The following is a 21,895-nucleotide window of genomic DNA, read 5'->3' on the forward strand; positions in this document are numbered from 1 at the left end:
GTACAAGGTAATGGACTACTTTGCCATTTTCCTGAATTAAAAACAAAACTGTATGGCAGTTGGTTGAGCGTCCAATTCTTGATTTTGGCTCAGGTCATGATCCCAGGGTCGTGGGATTGAGCCCTGCATCAGGCTCTGTAGTAAGCATGGAGTTTGCTTAAGATTTTCTCTCTCTCCCTCTACCCCCTCCCCTGCTCATGTTCTCGATAATTCATTCTAGTATAGCATGATTTGAGGAGCACCAAAGTTTCTCCAGCATATGTATCTTAAAATGCTTATTCCTTGGCTATGGCATTGTGTCTGAAATTGTCAGATCAGCAAATGGCACCATTTAACTCTTCATTATTGTCATTTTCATCTTCACTTTATCATCACTAGAAGAAAAGTGTGCTAACAGTCAGGATCTTGCCCCTCGTGTCTGTCTGTCTATCGGTCTGTCTCTCTCTCTCTCTTTCTTTCAGTTCTATATCTCAACAGCCAGGCAAGGGCCTGTTACCCAGTAAATCCCTAAAAATCATTCCTAAATGAATTATTATTGAAAATACTAACTTTGAATCCCATATCTAGCCGAAGAGACTTGCACACAGCTGGTCTTTCTTAAACATTTTTGAAAAAATGAATTCAAACAGAAAATTCAAATTGGGATTTAATATCAATACAGAGAAATGCCCACTCATAGGGGTATAGTTGAATGGATGTTCACAACAAAGACACAGTTGTGAAGCTAGCCCAGAGGCTGAGAAATAAAATATTACCAGGACTACCTTAAGCCCTTATCAGTAAGTAACCATTCCCCCAAACCACTTTTCTGACTTCTGATACTGTAGATGAATATTGCCTACTTCTTAAATTTATATGAATGGAATCGTGTAGAGCATACTCTCTTGTGTCTATCTTCTTTTGTTCAGCATTGGATATGTGATCTTCATCCATGCTCTATAATGTAACAATAGTTCATGCATTCCCGCCACCTTGATAGCATTTAATTGAATTACTTACCACAATGTATTTATCTATTGACCTTGTTGAATATTTGGACTGTTTCTAGTTTGGATGATTATGAATAGTGTTAATATGCATATATTGTCAGATTTTTTTTCTTTTTTGATACACATTCATACACATTTCTTTACATGTTATAGGCATGTAATTGTTGGGTTACATGATATGTCTATGTTTCGTTTTGGTAGATACTGCCAACTAGTTTTTCAAGGAGTTTGTGCTCCAACCGACAATGTAAGAAGACTTACAGTTGTGGCATATTTTTGCCAACCCTTGATATTTTCCATATTTTTCACTGAAGCCATTCCAATGGGTATGTAGTGGTATAATACTTCAGTTTTAATTTGATTGAATCAATAGCATGATTATTTTGTCTTGCCTTTGCCAGCATTCTTCTCAAGCCCAACATAGATTAGACCAAGCATCTGCACACCATGTGCTCAAATGCTGCATGTAAATGCTTACATATTGACCTTTGGTTTGTGATACCAAAATTCCTTACTGAAATGAAGAGAATACTTGAAAGAAAAACATATTCAATTATGTTTCACATTACTTGGTCATGACCTTAAATGTGTCGGACAAAGATTAAGGAAGTTTGGATGATGTGAGATATAAGTGTAGGAAAGGTCTAAGAGAGTCACAGGAACTACGAAGGCTCTCACTGTTACAAAAGTGATGATGAATTCATTCAGAGAAGGAAAGACTTCAAAATTTGTTACCGTAAAAAGAAAATTCACTCTGTGCTGGACCTGAGTTAAAGTAGTGTAGGTCTCTTGAGATAGAGAGTTCTTCAAGAATGACAGTGGACTCCAGTTTTTTTGCGTTATTCTCTCCTGCTCTGCTGAATAAAGGATTATCATTCAATAAAGGTCAACTGGCTGAAGAAGGAATATTTTTCCCTTGATTTCTCTGCTAGTCTTATTTTATGTTTAACTATCTTTGAGGGGTAAGTAACTATATCATAACTATTTTAAATTTACTCTCTATTGTTTTATCCTTTGATCTGGCTTTGCAGATGCGTGAGTGCTGCAGATAGTGAAGGGGGAACCGTGGATAACAGCCTGTGCAACCAGGATGAAATTCCCCCAGAAACCCAGTCCTGCTCTCTCTTGTGTCCCAGTGAATGTGTCATGTCTGAGTGGGGACCTTGGAGCAAATGCCCACAGGTAATTTCTCTTCCCTTATCAGTACCCTAATCCTCCAGTGCTATCTTCACTGTTGGCCACTATATATTCACAGTACTTGCTCTCCGAAACATTCTTCTAGTAACATGAGAATATAATTTTGCCTGAGAAGGAAGAAAAAAAAATTCAGCAAGCGAGACTGAACAATTTAAAATGCCAGTGCTTCTCTTCAGGCCTTTATCATGGGAACGCGAACAAGGAAAATAAGCCTATAATGATCACACTAGGATTTGAATGCACACCCATTGTTAAAGAGGTCTTCTTTAGTACCAAAATGATTCTCATTATAATCTCTTGGTTCTGTTCCATTTTTATCCTGGCAGAATCAATTATATCTTAGTAGCTCAACTCTCCTGTGTAATTTAGCTTCTGTTAGTGATGATCTGTTTTTGCCTTTTGCTGTTTTCCTGAAGATGAGGTGTTCTTTTGTCATGTTCTTCTTCCAGAGCTGACAAAAAACCTTTTTTAAAGTCTAAAGCATTTGCCTTTATTTTTTTCTTTTTTTAAAAAGTGGAAAAATAACGTGAGTGTGGAAAAATAAATATTCCTCAAATAGAACGGTTCCACTTAATATTCTCAGAAACTAAACTCTGATATTTTAGACTTGTATTATTTCAGCTTACAGAGCTAAAAAAAAAAAAAAAAAAAAAAAAAAAAAAAAAAAAAAAAAAGAGGATAAGGAGTATGTTATATGGCTCCAAACATTAGGAAAGGGAGACTTAGGGTACTGTGAATTCAATGGTGATACTGACAGTTTATAATAAGATTGTGTTAAATCTTTGCATGGAAATGGAAAATATTTTTGAAATCAGTTAATATTCTTTACTTGCAGTTTTGAATTATTGGTTCATCATTAAATATTGCAGACTTATCTTTGACATTTCCATATTCAATTCCTAAAAGAGTTTTTCCCTTTATTATTTTTTCTTTGTTGTATCTTGTTTTGGGAGGGGTAGGACAACACAATGTTAAGATGAAGAGATATTAACGGTAATTTGTAGGAATGGAATGTTGGTCCTACTAAGTCACTTATTTTGTATAACTTAAATATAATGAAAGTTAACATTTATTGAACACTTACTGTGTGCAAGGCACATGTAAAATTATTCTCTTTAGACCCTATACCAGTCTTACTAAGTACATAATATTATCAATCCAATTATACAGATGGACAAACTGATTCTCAGGAAGGCTAAGTAGCTTGCACAAAGTTTTACACTGAATAAGTGATGGAGCTGGGAATAAACTTGATGCTGTCTGCTGAAGCCAAAGCCTTTGCTCTTACATCCTTGGCTCCCTTATCTTAGAAGAATTAAGGTAGATTTAGATCCACTACTTCTCTTTCTTTAAGATGCAGCATTTATTTTAAGAAACAAAGCAAGTTCAGGGCACCTGAGCAGCTCAGTCAATTGAGTGTCTGACTCTTGATTTTGGCTTAGGTCATGATCTCAAGGTCGTGTGATCAAGCCCTGAGTCCCCTGTTAGGTTCCACACTCAGCTTAAGATTTTTTTCTCTCTCTCTCCCTCTGCCTCTTTCCTCAACTCAGTCAGTCTCTCCCTCTCCGTCTCTCCCCCTCCCACCAAATTAAAAAATCAAAAACGTAGAACAAAGCAAGTTAACTGTCAGTATGATTATTCTCTGACTACATATAGGTAGTTATAAGTACATATATTCACACTTTACAAAATGTGGCAGCATACATTATTAATCAACTTGCAGAAGAATTAGCAACCTGAATAAGTTAAATGTAGAGGTCATGATCTTCCTTCTCTTTTTTCCAGTTTTCTCACAGTAAACTCCATTAGGCTTCACATTACAATGAAAATGTTGCCTCTTAAGTTAAGGAGTCTGTCCATTGAGCTAAATGTCTGTTGTAGGAGCATTTTATACAATGTTGTGATGGCCTGGCATCCTGTTTATTTCTTTGAATTTCTAAGAGGCAATTTTCTTTAAGGTTTGCTTTTCCCAACATAATCACACTACTTTTGGAGCATTTAGAAATTGGAGATAGAGAAAACATTTCAGCCACCTTTCATATGTCTGGAAGATGACATTGGCAGTTACTCGCTTATCAGCAGGAAGTGAGAGTGTTGGTCTGTCAACTGCTTATGTACCTGCTCAGTAAAATAATGATAATAATAATAATAATAATAATAGCTATGACAACAGTAATAACTTTCATTGAGCACATCTTATGTAACAAGCACTGTCCTGGAATTTCATAACACTATGCTATGATGATAGACATTTGTCCACAGTCACTCAGGTCTGTTTGACCACAATGACCTTGTTGTTTCTAGATGCTGTGCTGCTCTCAAGTGTAAATAAAGTCTTTAAAATGGAAAAAAATGTAGTCAGGGCTCAAACCTGACTCTCTTAAATGTGTTGCATAATTTTAATAAATTGCAACATCTTAGCATAATGCCCCAACGTTATAGGTGCTTAAGCAGTACTTGATAATGATCATGATCATGATTATAGCAAAGTTAGCAAGCTGGATCTTTATACTTGAAGTTTAATTAGCACTTCAATGTGCATTTTCTGAGAAAAATAAAACAATTATTGTGTAATTGTTCTCTATAGCACGTACTAATTTGTGCATCTAACTATTGGCCATTATTTTACTAAATTCTCCTTTGATAGTCAGCAGTGTGACATATGTTAATAAGACCAATTCACTATGTTTTTCTTTCATCTTTTTCTTACAAGGGCAGTCACACACATAGAGTGTGACTTAGAGTCAAACACATAACCAAAAAAAAACAAATAAGGAGAAGTGCCCCCCCCCAACCAACAAAGAAACAAACAAAAACAGGATATTTCTGAGACAAAAATATGTTTGTCTTTATATGGTACTCTGAAATTTACATTTTGATTTAACTGTAAAAACTACATTTAATGTGAAAAAAGCTTAATATGTTTTAAATATAGTAAATAGATTTGCCAGTTAATTAAAACAAGCTTAGCAAAACCAATTATTTAAGTAAAATTATGTTTTGATTTCCCAGCATGTGTCCTACACTCAGGCTAAGCATATGAGACAGACCATCACTGCTACCAAAGAACTCAGAGCTCTGGTATCTTTATAAATACATACTGTGTATGTATAACAAAGGATTCAATAGCTGAGTAGCAATGTTTATTAGTTCACACTGTGTTTACTAATAAAGTGGTAGGCAATATATAAAATGATTATACTTCCTAACCTCTGGGTCAATGACTTTCACTCTTGCACATGTAAGAAGCCTCTAGAAAGTACATTTACACACAGTATCTCTGCCCTGTCCTATAGATTCTGATTCAGTACATCTGGGTGAGGATCATGAGTTTGCATTTATAAAATTTCCAGGTGATGCTGATTCTGCTATTCTGGGAACACATTCTGAGTCCCAAGGCTAAGGCCATTACATTCAAGTCATGTTTTTTTCTCAACCTCACTGTAATCACAACTATTTGTTGAATATTGAGTGAGCATGTAGAATTAATTGGACACCTAGCTTATATTTACAGATGCTTTTCATGTGCCAGAAATGTGCTTAGCACTTTGTATTTATTATCCCACTTAATCTGCAGAATGCCACTATGAAATATACTATTATCCTCCCAATGTATAAATGAGCAAACTGAGTCTCAGGTTAGTAACCTGCTTTTAAACAGCTAGCAAAAGGGACATGACTATTTAAGTCTGTGTAATCTATACATAATCCCTAACCACTCAAAAGAAAAAGAATCCATACTTCCTGTCCTAGAGAATATGCTAACCTATAAAATCTGTTGTCTCTTTTTGTGGTTTACTTTGGTTATTGGATTTGTGAATAAGTTGAATAATCTACATCATTTGACTAGTTTGCCAAGGAGGGAAAGCAAAATAGTCACAAACGAGGGTGTGATCTAATGCACGGGAAAACTTGCTGGCTGTGTGGCTATGGCCAAGTTACTTAAACTTCTGAGTTACAAGTTCCTCATCGGGAAATAAGGACAATGGCCACTGCTTTTCCAGATCATTTAAAGATTAGAGATAATGTGTATAAAGTGAACAGCACAAGTATTACTTGATACAGATTTGTTAAAAAAAAAAAAGAGAGAGAGAAAAGTAAGAAGCAAATCAAAGTTTTATACTGTGGTTGGGAAACAAGATAGGTTGGTATATATTTTCTAAGTCATACAGGTAATGTCCCTTCTTTCACATAAAATGGGTTATTATGTGATCTTACAGAAATAAAATGTCACCTTCTCTGCTGAAAAAATGACTTATGCTTAATTTGATAGTAGTCCCTAAAAATAAGGCTTCAGAAAGATAACTTTGAATGAATGGGTCACTGACCTTAAAGTTACTGCCAATTGCAAAGCATACCAAAGAGCAAATAAGACAAAGGCATTAAAAATTGTGTTGGGACCATTTTCACTGTATTGGAAAGAACTGGAGACTATGGATCAAGCAAAACAAACACAATTCAAGGCAGAATTTGAAGAAAATGGAAAACCACGTGTTTCACTTATTTTTATGTTCTTGTTTTTCATACAACATACACACACACCTCATTTATTTTTTTTATCCCAATATGCTCACTTCTCTAGAATGCTTTAATGTGGAAGGAAGCTTATAGAATTGCATATTTAAAAACCTTTTCAATAGTGTTCACTCTTTAAAGCTATACGTATGTGTATAAGTACACAAATATGAAAAATACATATATAATAGTTCATTGTTTATTACCAAGAATTTCTTTTTTACTTACCTAATCCTAATTGTTTCCCATTTTCATCCTTATTCTTTATAAATTTTGCTGCTAAGTATTATTCATAGAATCATATATTCTTCAAGAGAGGTTTATAAATTTCTAAATTCAGAAACTGTTCAGCCCTTGACATAACTGAAAGAATATATGGTTCTCGTCATGTATGCTGCCAATCCCTACAGAAATTTTCTATTGAGTAATACATATTTTCTATTTTTATGACTCTCCTTGGAGGCTTACTGAAGGAATTTCTGAAACAATAATGTTGATAGAAGGCAGCAGAGAGGGTCCTAGAAGTGAATTCCAAAGTGAGGTATACTTGACAAAAATAAACCTTTGCAAAACCTATCCAGAAAGATGACTTGAGTTCAGCAAACCTACTTGAACTTTAATTGATTTACTTCCGGCTGAATGCATCAAAAGCTGGTCAGAACTATAGCTGGGCATACCCTTTCACTGTAGGAATTGGAGACTCATTTAACAGTTGTCCACATACAATCTCATGATCAAACAGTGACTCAAATCTTTGCCTTATTACCAGGGCAACTTCTGAAGAAGCATCACAAAGGAGGGCTTTGCAAAGAAACTAGAGTTTAAGTGCAACTGAATCTGGATTCTTTCATAATCTTAATATGATGCGAGTATAGGTATATACTAACAGATATATACTACCATTAACCTCCCAAGTGAAGAAACTTTTAGTTTAAAAGAGTTAGAGAAATGTAGACCAATTTTTCTAAGAGCTCCAGAAGTAAGCATTTGAAGACTAAGGAAAACCTTATTTTTTTCATGGCGCTCCAGTATTATTTTTTGTAGGGTCTGTCAACAGTGACATTTTATTACTGATGACTCAGCATTTTCAGTACCTTAGCACTGAAACAGCACTCTAAAAGTTATGTTTCCAGGAAAACAATGTACCCCAATGTATACTATTCATATTCACCTCCAAGCACTTTATCAACCTCTTTTCAATCCATAACATGCAGATGACAACCTGTATTTGTCTCTGGAGGGCATGTCTAATGGTCATGACCCTTAAGTTACCTTATGCTTTTCTTTGACTCACAACTGAAGGCCAGTGGAGGAAAATGCTAATTTTTTTTATATGCTGGACTGAAAACTCTGGTTGTTTTTGTTAAATTGATATTGTCTCTTTATTAGAAGCCAGTAATTCATTACTCAGAGCTTTGTGGAGTATTTTACCCCACTGTCAGTGAGATTTAATATAACCTAGAACCATTCTTACTTCCAGAATTATACTAGGCCCTGCCAAAAAAAGGGTCTCATTTCATGCAATGTAGTAGCAAATGATAATCCTATAAAGGCAGCCTTTGGGCTCATCCAGTTTTGTTTTTTGTTTTTTTTTTTTTAATTTAATTTGTTTTTCTTTCTTTTGCAGTGTGATTTTTTTGAATCTCACTATCATCAATTTGGGATACAAAATAAGTTTCTATTGCACTTAGTATCTCTGTCTCTGTCTGCCTCTTCTCTACTTATCTTTACCTCTTGACCTCTATTTTTAGATATGATTTAGTAGAGAATAAAATAGGGGGAAAGTCTAGAGGTCTCATTGTTTGTTACATAGGCAGTATTTCATTCCATCCCTTTATTTTCCAAATGGTAACTGTCTGCTCTGTTGTGCCTAGTGTCCCTTGTGCAGAGAATTCTAGTTTACCTTTTTTTTTTTTTTTTTTTTTTTTTTTCAAATAACAAAGGTCTACTCCTGAGAGTTGAGAAAGGCTAGCATCTGGCTATGCTAAGTGGGCAGAGGCTACATGGGTGGGTTAACTGCTTCAAAAACAGACTTTCAATGAGCCCTAGTTTTGAGTCCTAATTTCACCTCCTTTTTCAGATCTTTTAGTAGTATTTCCTGAAGTTCTTCACAGTGTTCTGTCTTTAACCCAAATCTCTATCAGTAGAATCCTCACACAATTTATGGTGTCTCATGCCACAGAAAAGTATTTAGTTTCTATGAAACTAAGTTATTTCTTGCTTAAAAACTTAAAAGATTTATTTAAAAAATATTTCTAATATTTTTATTGTTTAAAAATACATGAGGATATCTAATTCATCTGGCTTTTAGTTTTGTATATGGTATGAAATAGACTTTTCTCTTAAATTCTAAATGAATATTCCTCCACTGACTTATTTTTGTATTTTATATTGTACGTATTTTTTAACTTGTTCATGAGAGGGTTTCTTTTCTTCATTTTTTTTGTCCTATGCAATTAAAATTTACATAACTGTAAATTTTTTTTTCTGTGTGCATTTCTGCTGGTTATGCATTTCTGCTGGTTAGTTCTAAGGTCTAATTAAACTTGAATGTTATATGTATCTTGTACCTACTATGTTTTTTAAGTTTCCATATTAATTTTACTGGTTGCCTTTTTAAATTAGTTTACATAGTTCTTTTTATATATATTTAATTTTTTTTAATGTTTATTCATCTTTGAGAGACAAAGAGAGAGCATGAGCAGGGAAGGGGTAGACAGAGGGACACACAGAATCCAAACCAGGCTCCAGGCTCTGAGCTGTCAGCACAGAGCCTGACGTGGGTCTCGAACTCAAAAACTGCAAGATCATGACCTGAACCGAAGTTGGACACTCAACCAACTGAGCTGCCCAGGCGCCCCTTACATTCTTTTTTTTTAATATAAAATTTATTGTCAAATTGGTTTCCATACAACACCAGTGCTCATCCCAACAGGTGCCCTCTTTAATGCCCATTACCCACTTTCCCCTCCCTCCCACCCCCCCATCAACCCTCAGTTTATTCTCAGTTTTTAACAGTCTCTTATGGTTTGGCTCCCTCCCTCTCTAGCCTTTTTTTTCCCCCCTCCCCCTCCCCCATGGTCTTCCGTTAAGTTTCTCAGGATCCACATAAGAGTGAAAACATATGGTATCTGTCTTTCTTGGTATGACTTATTTCACTTAGCATAACACCCTTCAGTTCCATCCACCTTGCTGCAAATGGCCAGATTTCATTCTTTCTCATTGCCAAGTAGTATTCCATTGTGTATATAAACCACATTTTCTTTATCCATTCATCAGTTGATGGACATTTAGGCTCTTTTCATAGTTTGGCTATTGTTGAAAGTGCTGCTATAAACATTGGGGTACAAGTGCCCCTATGTATCCTGTATCCCTTGGGTAAATCCCTAGCAGTGCTATTGCTGGGTCATAGGGTAAGTCTATTTTTAATTTTTTGAGGAACCTCTGCACTGTTTTCTAGAGTGGCTGCACCAGTTTGCATTCCCACCAACAGTGCAAAAGGGTTCCCATTTCTCCACACCCTCCCCAGCATCTATAGTCTCCTGATTTGTTCATTTTAGCCACTCTGACTGGTGTGAGGTGATATCTCAGTGTGGTTTAGATTTGTATTTCCCTGATGAGGAGTGACGTTGAACATCTTTTCATGTGCCTGTTGGCCATCTGGATGTCTTCTTTAGAGAAGTGTCTATTCATGTCTTCTGCCCATTTCTTCACTGGATTATTTGTTTTTCGGGTGTGGAGTTTGGTGAGTTCTTTATACATTGTGGATACTACCCCTTTGTGCGATATGTCATTTGCAAATATCCTTTCCCATTCCGTCGATTGCCTTTTAGTTTTGTTGATTGTTTCCTTTGTAGTACATAAACTTTTTATCTTATGAGGTCCCAATAGTTCATTTTTGCTTTTAATTCCCTTGCCTTTGGGGATGTGTCAAGTAAGAAATTGCTGTGGCTGAGGTCAGAGAGGTTTTTTTCCCTGCTTTCTTCTCTAGGGTTTTGATGGTTTCCTGTCTCACATTCAGGTCCTTTATCCATTTTGAGTTTATTTTTGTGAATGGTGTAAGAAAGTGGTCTAGTTTCATTCTTCTGCATGTTGCTGTCCAGTTCTCCCAGCACCATTTGTTAAAGAGACTGTCTTGTTTCCATTAGATATTCTTTCCTGCTTTGTCAAAGATTAGTTGGCCATACTTTTGTGGGTCCAATTCTGGTGAGTCTCTATTCTATTCCATTGGTCTATATGTCTGTTTTTGTGCCAATACCATGCTGTCTTGATGATTACAGCTTTGTAGTAGAGGCTAAAGTCTGGGATTGTGATGTCTCCCGCTTTGGTCTATTTCTTCAATATTACTTTGGCTATTCAGGGTCTTTTGTGGTTCCATGCAAATTTTAGGATTGCTTGTTCTAGCTTCGAGAAGAATGCTGGCATAATTTTGGTTGGGATTGCATTGAATGTGTAGATTGCTTTGGATAGTGTTGACATTTTAACAATATTTATTCTTCCAATCCATGAGCATGGAATGTTTTTCCATTTCTCCATTTTCCAGTGTATCTTCTTCAATTTCCTTCATAAGCTTTCTATAGTTTTCAGCATACAGATCTTTTACATCTTTGGTTAGGTTTATTCCTATGTATTTTATGCTTCTTGGTGCAATTGTAAATGGGATCAGTTTCTTTGTCTTTCTGTTACTTCATTATTAGTGTATAAGAATGCGACTGATTTCTGCACATTAATTTTGTATCCTGTGACTTTGCTGAATTCATGTATTAGTTCTAGGAGACTTTTGGTGGAGTCTATTGGGTTTTCCATGTATAATATCATGTCATCTGCAAGGAGGGAAAGCTTGACTTCATCTTTGCCAATTTTGATGCCTTTGATTTCCTTTTGTTGTCTGATTGCTGATGCTAGGACTTTCAACACTATGTTAAACAACAGCAGTGAGAGTGGACATCCCAGTCGTGTTCCTGATCTCAGGGGGAAGGATCTCAGATTTTCCCCATTGAGGATGATATTAGCCGTGGGCTTTTCATAAATGCCTTTGATGATGTTTAAGTATGGTCCTTCTATCCCGACTTTCTCAAGGGTTTTTATTAAGAAAGGATGCTGAATTTTGTCTAATGCTTTTTCTGCATCAATTGGCAGGATCATATGGTTCTTATCTTTTCTTTTATTAATGTGATATATTACATTGGTTGATTTGCAAATATTGAACCCTGCAGCCCAGGAATGAATCCCACTTGATCATGGTGAATAATTCTTTTTATATGCTGTTGAATTCAATTTGCTAGTATCTTATTGAGAATTTTTGCATCCATAATCATCAGGAATATTGGCCTGTAGTTCTCGTTTTTTGCTGGGTCTCTGTCTGGTTTGGGAATCAAAGTAATGCTGGCTACATAGAATGAGTCTGGAAGTTTTCCTTCCCTTTCTATTTTTTGGAATAGCTTGAGAAGGATAGGTATTATCTCTGCTTTAAATGTCTTGTAGAATTCCCCAGGGAAGCCATCTGGTCTTAGACTCTTATTTGTTGGGAGATTCTTGATAACTGATTCAAATTCTTCACTGGTTATGGGTCTGTTCAAATTTTCTATTTCTTCCTGTTTGAGTTTTGGAAGTGTGTGGGTGCCTAGGAATTTTTCCATTCTTCCTAGTTGTCCAGTTTGTTGGCATATAATTTATCATAGTATTCCCTGACAATTGCTTGTATTTCTGAGGGAATGGTTGTAATAATTCAATTTTTATCCATGATTTTATCCATTTGAGTCATCTCCCTTTTCTTTTTGAGAAGCCTGGCTAGAGGTTTATCAATTTTGTTTATTTTCTCAAAAAGCAACTCTTGGTTTCATTGATCTGCTCTACAGTATTTTTTAGATTCTATATTGTTTATTTCTGCTCTGATCTTTGTTATTTCTCTTCTTCTGCTGGGTTTGTGGTGTCTTTGCTGTTCTGCTTCTGTTTCCTTTAGGTGTGCTGTTAGATTTTGTATTTGGGATTTTTCTTGTTTCTTGAGATAGGCCTGGATTACAATGTATTTGCCTATCAGGACTGCCTTCACTGCATCCCAAAGCATTTGGATTGTTGTATTTTCATTTTCATTTGTTTCCATTTATTTTTTCATTTCTTTAATTGCCTGGTTGACCCATTCATTCTTTAGTAGGGTGTTCTTCACATCCATGCTTTTGGAGGTTTTCCAGACTTTTTCCTGTGGTTTATTTCATGTTTCATAGCATTGTGGTCTGAAAATGTGTGTGGTATGATCTCAATTCTTTTATACTTATGAAGGGCTGTTTTGTGACCTGGTATGTGATCTATCTTAGAGCATTCTCCAAGTGCATTCAAGAAGAAAGTATATTCTTTTGCTTTAGGATGCAGAGTTCTAAATACATCTGCCAAGTCCATCTGATCCAATGTATCATTTAGGGCCCTTGTTTCTTTATTGATCCTGTGTCTAGATGATCTATCCATTGTTGTAAGTGGGGTATTAAAGTACCCTGAAATTACCACATTCTTATCTATAAGGTTGCTTATGTTTGTGATTGTTTTATATATTTGGGGGCTCCTGTATTCGGCACATAGACATTTATAATTGTTAGCTCTTCCCGATGGAAAGACCCTGTAATTATTATATAGTGCTCTTTTTCATCTCTTGTTACAGCCTTTAATTTAGAGTCTAGTTTGTCTTATATAAGTATGGCTACTCCAGCTTTCTTTTGACTTACAATAGCATGATAGATAGTTCTCTAGTCCCTCACTTTCAATCTGAAGGTGTCCTCAGGTCTAAAATGAGTCTCTTGTAGATAGCAAATAGATGGGTCTTTTTTTAAATCAATTTTTTATCAATTTATCTATGTCTTTTGGTTGGAGCATTTAGTCCATTTACATTCAGTGTTATTATTGAAAGATACGGGTTTAGAGTAATTGTGATGTCTATAATTTTCATGTTTGTAGTGATGTCTCTGGTACCTTGAAACATTTCACTCACAGAATCCCCCTTAGGATCTCTTGTAGGGCTGGTTTAGTGGTGATGAATTCTTTCAGTTTTTGTTTGGGAAGACCTTTATCTCTCCTATTCTGAATGATAGACTTGCTGGATAAAGGATTCTCAGCTGCATATTTTTTCTGTTCATCAGATTGAAGATTTCCTGCCATTCCTTTCTGGCCTGCCAAGTTTCAGTAGATAGGTCTGCCCCTAGTCTTATGGGGCTCCCTTTGTAAGATAGAGCCTGTTTATCCCTAGCTGCTTTCAGAATTTTCTCTTTATCCTTGTATTTTGCCAGTTTCACTATGATACGTTGTGCAGAAGATTGATTTGAGTTACTTCTGAAGGGAGTTCTCTGTGCCTCTTGGATTTCAATGCCTTTTTCCTTCCCCAGATCAGGGAAGTGTTCAGCTATGATTTGTTCAAGTACACCTTCAGCCCCTTTCTCTCTCTTCTTCTTCTGGAATTCCTATGATACGGATATTGTTCCATTTCATTGCATCACTTAGTTCTCTAATTCTCCCCTCATACTCGTGGATTTTTTTTATCTCTCTTTTTCTCAGCTTCCTCTTTTTCCATAATTTTATCTTCTAATTCACCTATTCTCTCCTCTGCCTCTTCAATCCGAGCTGTGGTCGCCTCCATTTTATTTTGCACCTCATTTATAGCATTTTTTAGCTCCTCCTGACTGTTTCTTAGTCCCTTGATCTCTATAGCAATAGATTCTCTGCTGTCCTCTATACTTTTTTCAAGCCTAGCAATTAATTTTATGACTATTATTCTAAATTCTTGTTGCATTATATTGCTTAAATTGTTTTTGATCAATTCGTTAGCTGTCGCTATTTCAGGAGTTTCTTTTGAGGAGAATTCTTCCGTGTCGTCATTTTGGATAGTCCCTGGAGTGGCGCAGAACTGCAGGGCACTTCCCCTGTGCTGTCTGGAGTAACTTGTGTTGGTGGGCGGGGCCACAGTCAGACCTGATGTCTGCCCCCATCCCACCGCTGGGGCCACAGTCAGACTGCTGTGTACCTTATCTTCCCCTCTCCCAGGGGCAGGACTCACTGTGGAGTGGTGTGGCCCCTGTCTGGGCACTTGCACACTGCCAGCCTTGTGGTGCTGCTTTGATGGGATCTGGTGTATTAGCTGGGGTGGATCTGCAAGGTGCACAGGGGCGGGAGAGGCAGGCTTAGCTCACTTTGCCCTTGGTTGTCCCCTGAAGGAGGGTCCCTGTGGCACTGGGAGGAGGCAGGCAGACCCTTCAGAGGGATGGATCCACAGAACAGCGCTTGGGTGTTTGTGCGGTGCAAGCAAGTTCAGTGACAGGAACTGGCTCCCTTTGGGATTTCAGCTGGGGGATGAGAGAGGGAGATGGCGCTGGCCAGCATCTTTGTTCCCCGCGGAGCTGAGCTATGTCTTTGGGGGCTCAACACCTCTCCCTCCCAGTGTCCTCTCACCCTCCCCGCTCTCCAGGAGCAGCACTGTTCACTTTTAACATTCCAGATGTTAAGTCCTGCTGGCTGTCAGAACTCATGCAGTCCAGCCCCTCTGCTTTTGCAAGTCAGACTTGGGGGCTCTGCCTTGCCCAGCGGGCTGCCCCTCCACGCCGAGCCAATCTGTGTACCGAGCACCGCCTCTCCACCCTTCCTACCCTCTTCTGTGGGCCTCTTGTCTATGCTTGGCTTCAGAGAGTCCATTCTGCTAGACTTCTGGTGGTTTTCTGGGTTATTTAGGCAGATGTGGGTGGAATCTAAGGGATCAGCAGGATGAGGTGAGCCCAGCATCCTCCTACACTGCCATCTTCCATCCGATCCGTTAGTTTACATTATTAGATTTTCCATATGATATAATCATACAACCTATATATAGCCACAAAATCTGCAAATAATTATATTTTATCTTTTTTGATATTTATATTATTTTTCTAGACCTTTTATTATCAAGAACTTCGTAAGTAATGCCAAAAATCGAAAAGAAATCCTTTTAGTCTTTCCCTGGTTTTAATCATAACATGTTTGAGCCATTTTTTCTCATATTTAAGAATTTCCTCTAAATTCCTTTTTAACCTATTTGTAACTATATCTGTGTATATGTATATATGTTTTCAGAAATGACTTGTTTCATCAAATGCTTTTTACTATTACTGATACAAGTTTTAGAGTTTGTCCTTTGTGAATATTATGATTTCAAAATAGAACTGACTTGGAAATGTGCATGTATTTTAAAACTATATGGTTATAGTTTATCATTATTTTAATTGGTTCAGGATGTTTCTCTCTCTCATTCTTCCCATATTAAAATGTTGTATTTAATATTATGCTTATTTGGAAAAATACATGTGAAAGATTTCCAGATATTTCTTTTCTGTGAGCCAGTTTTTTGAAATATGGGAATTTGTTCTTTAAAATTTTAAACACATCTGGAGCCAGGTTATTATCCAATAGAATGTTTTTGAAAATCCTTCCAGTTTCTTACACGGTTATGTTCTTTTGAAATCCTCTACTTCTTGAGTCAATTTTAGTCTTTGACATAATGCATGAGCATGGCATATTTTGCTAGATTTTTTACAAAATCAATTTAAAGTAATTTTCTTTTTGAATTCATTTTTTTTTATTTTTTTTATTTTTTATTAAAAAAAAATTTTTTTTTTCAATGTTTTTTATTTATTTTTGGGACAGAGAGAGACAGAGCATGAACGGGGGAGGGGCAGAGAGAGAGGGAGACACAGAATCGGAAACAGGCTCCAGGCTCCGAGCCATCAGCCCAGAGCCCGACGCGGGGCTCGAACTCACGGACCGCAAGATCGTGACCTGGCTGAAGTCGGAGGCTTAACCGACTGCGCCACCCAGGCGCCCCTTGAATTCATTTAATCTCCTATCTGTGATTATCTCCCTTTCTTTTTTCACATGGTATTTATCTCATATGTATTTATCACATACTGTGTAAACGTGTGTGGGTGTGTGTGGGTGTGTATTTCTGGCATTTTGACATTTCTGTTTTCTTCCATATATTGGTGTTTAAGTCTTGTGTTTTCCGTTTTAGTTCATATACCTTAAATATATATTAGTATGTATTTTCAGTGTTTAAGCAGATACATTCCTGTCATTTATTTTTGTTTTCAATATCTTTGGCTATATCCATATCTTATTATTCCCAATAAAACTTCTAACATTTTTGTTAAACTTTGAAGGAAAAGAAATTTGGATGTTTATTAAATTTCTATTTAATGTGAATTTGAAAAGATTTTTACCTCAGTATATCCAGTTAAAAATTAAAATATGGTATATTTTCTCTTTTTTATTGAAATATAGTTGACATACAATATTATATTTTTTCACATGTACAACATAATTGTATGACATTTACATACATTATGAAAAGCTCACCGTGATCGGTCAAGTTACCATCTGTCACCATACATTGATGACATGTAATGTATAGTTATTACAATATTATTGACTATATTCCCTATGCTGTACTTTACATTTTACATACTGTACCTCTTAATCCCCTTCACCTATTTCACTCATTCTCCCACCCCTCTCCCCTCTGGAAACCACTGGTTTGTTTTCTGTAATTATGAGTCTGTTTCAGTTTTGTTTGTTCATTTGTTTTGGTTTTAGATTCCATATATAAGTGAAAGCATATGATATTTATATTCTCTGACTTATTTTACCTAGCATCATACCCATTATGTCTATCCATGTTGTCACAAATGGCAATATTTAATTCTTTTTTATGGCTGAGTAATATCGAGTCGTGTGTGTATATATATATATGCCACATATATGCATATGCATGTATGGTATATTATACACACACACACACACACACACACACATATGTATATATACACCATATCTTTTTTATCCACTTATGTATTGATGAACACTTCTGTTGCTTCTCTGAGTGGCCCAGGCACTTTTCAAATGCTGCCTCTATGCTGAATCTCAGAGGAGTGAGTTTATGCATGGGCCCTTTAAGAGCAGAGTGTCTATATCCCTTTGGCACTCTTAGAGTGAAGCCCTCCTGATTTCCAAAGTCAGATGTTAGGGTGGCTAGTTTTTATAACACAGATTCCCAGGGTGGGGGTGAGAGGATGTGGAGTGCCTGATGTGGGGCTTGAACCCCACATTCCTCAGGGAGGACGTCTATGCCTGTGATATCACTCATGCTTGCGGGTCACAATGCTAGGGTTATGGGTATCACTCAGACCTCATCTGCCCCTTCTGCTCACTGGATATGACTTTTTCTTTATATTTTTAGCTATGTAAGAGCTGTTTGGCTAGTGTTGAGGTCACACTCAGCGAGAGTTGCTTTGTATATAGTTGCACCCTTGGTATGTCGCTGGGGGGAGGTAAACTGAGGATTCTCCTACTCCACCATCTTGATTGGGCTCTCTTTCTTTCTCTCTCTCTCTCTCTCTCTCTCTCACAAATATATAGAATATATTAGTATATTATAATTACATAATAGTTATAATTATATAGTATAATTATAATTATATATATATTAGAGAGCAAGAATGAGGGAGAGGGGCAGGGGGTGGGGGGGGAGAGAGAGAAAGAGAGAGAGAGAGAGAGAGAGAGAGAGAGAATGAATCTTAAGCAGGCTCCATGCTCAGCACAGAGCCCAATGCAGGGCCCAATTCCACAACTCTGGGATCATGGCCTGAGCCAAAATCAAGAGTTGGACACTCAACCCACTGAGCCCCCCAGGTGCCCCTCTCTCTATTTTAATCATGAAATATTTTAGGTATACAAAAACTACAGAGAATTATGTAAAGAAAATGTTAATGTCCAACTTCTAGCTTTGTAAAAATCTTAGCAATTTGTGTACTTCACTTTTTTTTAAATTCAGCTCTTCTTTTATGTTTCTCTGTGAAATTTTGTGGCGTTCTTTATGTAGGCATTTTATGTTGAGCTTATACTTATGCGTTACCACTTTAAATAGTACCACTTTAAGTGTTATTGCTGGCATGGAGCCCAAAGGACTGGATTTTCTTTCAGTTTTTTCATGTTTTTATTCATTTCACTTCTGTACTTGCTCTTTTATATTTTGGGTCTGTTTTTTTGGTATTTTAAGAGCTATAACTATATCATCTCAAATAATGAATGTGTCCTTATTCTGAGTGTGTATAATTGTTCTTTTCTTATGAGACCTTATTTAGTTGGGCAGCACTAACAACAACCATGATCAATGACATTACTGGTTGTTGGGCATCCTTATATTTCTGAGTTTCACAGCAATGTTAAGTATTGTATAGTTATTATGACTATTGTATTGCGATAGATAATTTATAATATTTTTTTTCTTTTGGTTTCAAGAAACAGAAGACCAAGACCAAAAGCTAGACCCCCGGCTAACCTTACCATGACTAACACTAAGAAAAACAATTTTAGCCTAGACACAGCAATGTGGTGCATATGGAACCTGATCCTGACATGAACCAGGTTGATGATTGTTGTCTGAGCTAGAACTGTGGGCAGGGTGAGGCCAACCATGATGGGAATTTGGGCTTGGCAGTCACCATGCCTGACTTGCCTAGTATATCCATCTGTGAACAGTAACATATTTGTTTCTATACATGTGTGAGATTTTACCAGAAATGGATTTTAGATTTCTTGATTAAACACTTGACATACATTACAGTTACTCTGTACGTGTGTATAAATTGCTGAATCGTGATCTTCTGTAAGTTCTTTATGTGAACTATCTTTCCTGTCCCAGGAAAAGTAATCTAATCATTCACAGTGTATTATATTTTTTACTATACCACTGAGTTTCTTTTTTGAGCATACATTTGTATCTGTATTATATAATTGAACATTCTTGACCTTTTTCATCCTGTTTGTATAATTGAGGTTGACCTTTAATTTCCTTTTTATGCATTAAATATTGTGAGTTTTTGATGTCAGAGTTATCTCAATGCTATAAAATAAATTTTGCATGCCTTAAAGCCTTACTGTGCTTTGAAACAGTTTACCAATCTGAGAAAGTATGTGATGCTTGATGATTGATAGAATTTGTCTATAAAACTGTTTGGACATGGCCTTTAGATGGGACATCCTTAGTAATTTCCTCAATTATCCAGGATTATCATTTTATTCAGAAGAAATTTCTATTGTCCTTTGACTTAATTTTTCTGCTATATTTAAAAATTCCTCTTGGAGAAAAGACTTTCTGCATTTGTTATTATATTTCCTTTCATATTTTTTAGTATCTTTTTATCTCCTTTTATTTTGGCTACATTTGCCAGAAATTTATTAACTTTAGTGATTTTAATTTCAAAGTTTCATTTCATGATCAATTTTAGTCTTTTTATTTTATAACTAGTTATTTTTGGTATTGTACTTATCAATCTTTTTTTCTATATTATTTTCTTTAGGTTTCAAGGTATGTATTTTTCCAACTAGAATAAATCACTTTTTAATGTATTTACTGTCTTTTGAATAATGAGAACATTCAATAATATTAATATAAAGGATATTATAGGATTTATCTATAATAGAATTCAGGCAGGGTGAGAGCAGCTAGAATACTAAGGGTATGGCTCTGACCTTAAATTTGATGTGAAGTGTTCTCATTTTCATTGTTGGCTAAAAAGACCATCAAAATACAAATGTCCTTGTGTCCTAAATAGTTGTTTTTCAAAGTATATTTAAGGTTTTAAATTTCAAAGCCTTTCCTATTTATTTAACATTTTATTTATTTCTATTGCTTTAAAAATATATTGAGGGTTGCTTAGGAGACTGTTACAGGATCAATATTAATGTTGCACTATGGTTGAAAAAAATGAGTTATTGCCTTTCTTAGAATGCATGCATATAAATGGACAAATTCAACTCTATAGTTTTTATTAATCTTGTATAAATACGTGTCATTAGCCAACTTAAAAAGTTATAGACTGACAGTAGTCTGCTAGAATGCTATTATGATTTTATTTCTGTCAAACTCTCCTTTATGATCAGGTTTTATTTTTATAGTTTGATACCATGTCATTTAGCACAATAAGTTTCATAAATGTTTGCTTGAGTAATTTTTTAAAGTTTATTTATATGTATTTTGAGAGAGAATGGTTAAGGGGCAGAGGAAGAGGGAGAAAGAATCCTGAGCAGACTCTGCATTGTCAGCACAGAGCCCTATGCAGACTCAAACTCATGAACCATGAGATCATGACCTGAGCAGAAATCAAGAGTCATTCATGCAACTGACTGAGCCACCCAGGTGACCCTGGTTCAATTATTTTAAATGGATCTTTGTTTCATCAGAACTTTACCTTGTTATTCTATTTCATCTGACATAGATTTTTCTGCTTTATTTTCTTCTTATATATGTTATCTTCGCTCGATATTTTTTCTATATCATTTTCTTTTAAAGATTTATATTATAAGCATACATTAATATTTTGGCTTTTCATAGAAGTATTTAAATTTTAATTTTTTTAAAATGATTCTTTATTTATTTTGAGAGAAACAGACAGAGAGAGTGCGAGTGGGAGAGGGCCAGAGAGAGGGAGAGAGAAAATCCCGAACAGACTCCGCACTGTTAGCACGGAGCCCTACACAGGACTCCATCTCACAAACTGTGAGATCATGACCTGAGATGTAATCAAGAATCAGATTCTTAACCAGCTGAACTACACAGACACCCCTTAAGTTTTAATTTTTATAACTAGCATCTGTTGTGTTTTATGCTTAAAAAGAAGGTATCCTTGATTTCTGTTGTTTCCATTGGTTTTATTGACTGTGACTTGCATTTTTGTATGCATTTCAGTATTTTACTATTACTGCTTTTTTTGATTTTTATAAAAATCCTTGAATATATATTTATCTGTTATAAACTTATGAATAAAACATTAAATTATGAACACTGTGTATCAAAAATATCTAGCTTATTTTATTTCTACCCTCAAATTCCTATTTTGCCAATATAATTTTCAATTACAGAGCTAAGTTATCATTTTTATCAGCTCCTATATCTTACATAATCATTTATTATTTGTAGATTTCTGTATAGAAAATATTAAATTTTCTTTATTAGACTATTTTTGCTTTTAAGAACATGATACTCTTTAATTGACGTATTTTAATTATAAATATGACCTCAAGCAAGTTGGAATGATACCTTGAGTTTATTTACTTAATTATGGCAAAATTTCAAGCTCAGATGTTTAGCGTATTCTAAGGCCATAGCATTATTCCTATTCTATCTCTCATTT

The 21,895-nt window shown here is 35.7% G+C and overlaps 1 protein-coding gene across 1 annotated transcript in view; it reads left to right on the forward strand.

Annotated features, from left to right (window-relative positions):
* Positions 1–21,895, forward strand: part of THSD7B (thrombospondin type 1 domain containing 7B) — a 746,473-nt gene that overhangs the window by 649,387 nt on the left and 75,191 nt on the right. The window contains exon 16 of the mRNA XM_042948618.1: positions 2,021–2,171. Coding sequence (XP_042804552.1) covers positions 2,021–2,171 — 151 coding nt within the window. The remainder of the gene's footprint in view (positions 1–2,020; positions 2,172–21,895) is intronic.

Source organism: Panthera leo, chromosome C1, assembly GCF_018350215.1.
Source record: "Panthera leo isolate Ple1 chromosome C1, P.leo_Ple1_pat1.1, whole genome shotgun sequence".
Taxonomy (NCBI): Eukaryota; Metazoa; Chordata; class Mammalia; order Carnivora; family Felidae; genus Panthera; species Panthera leo.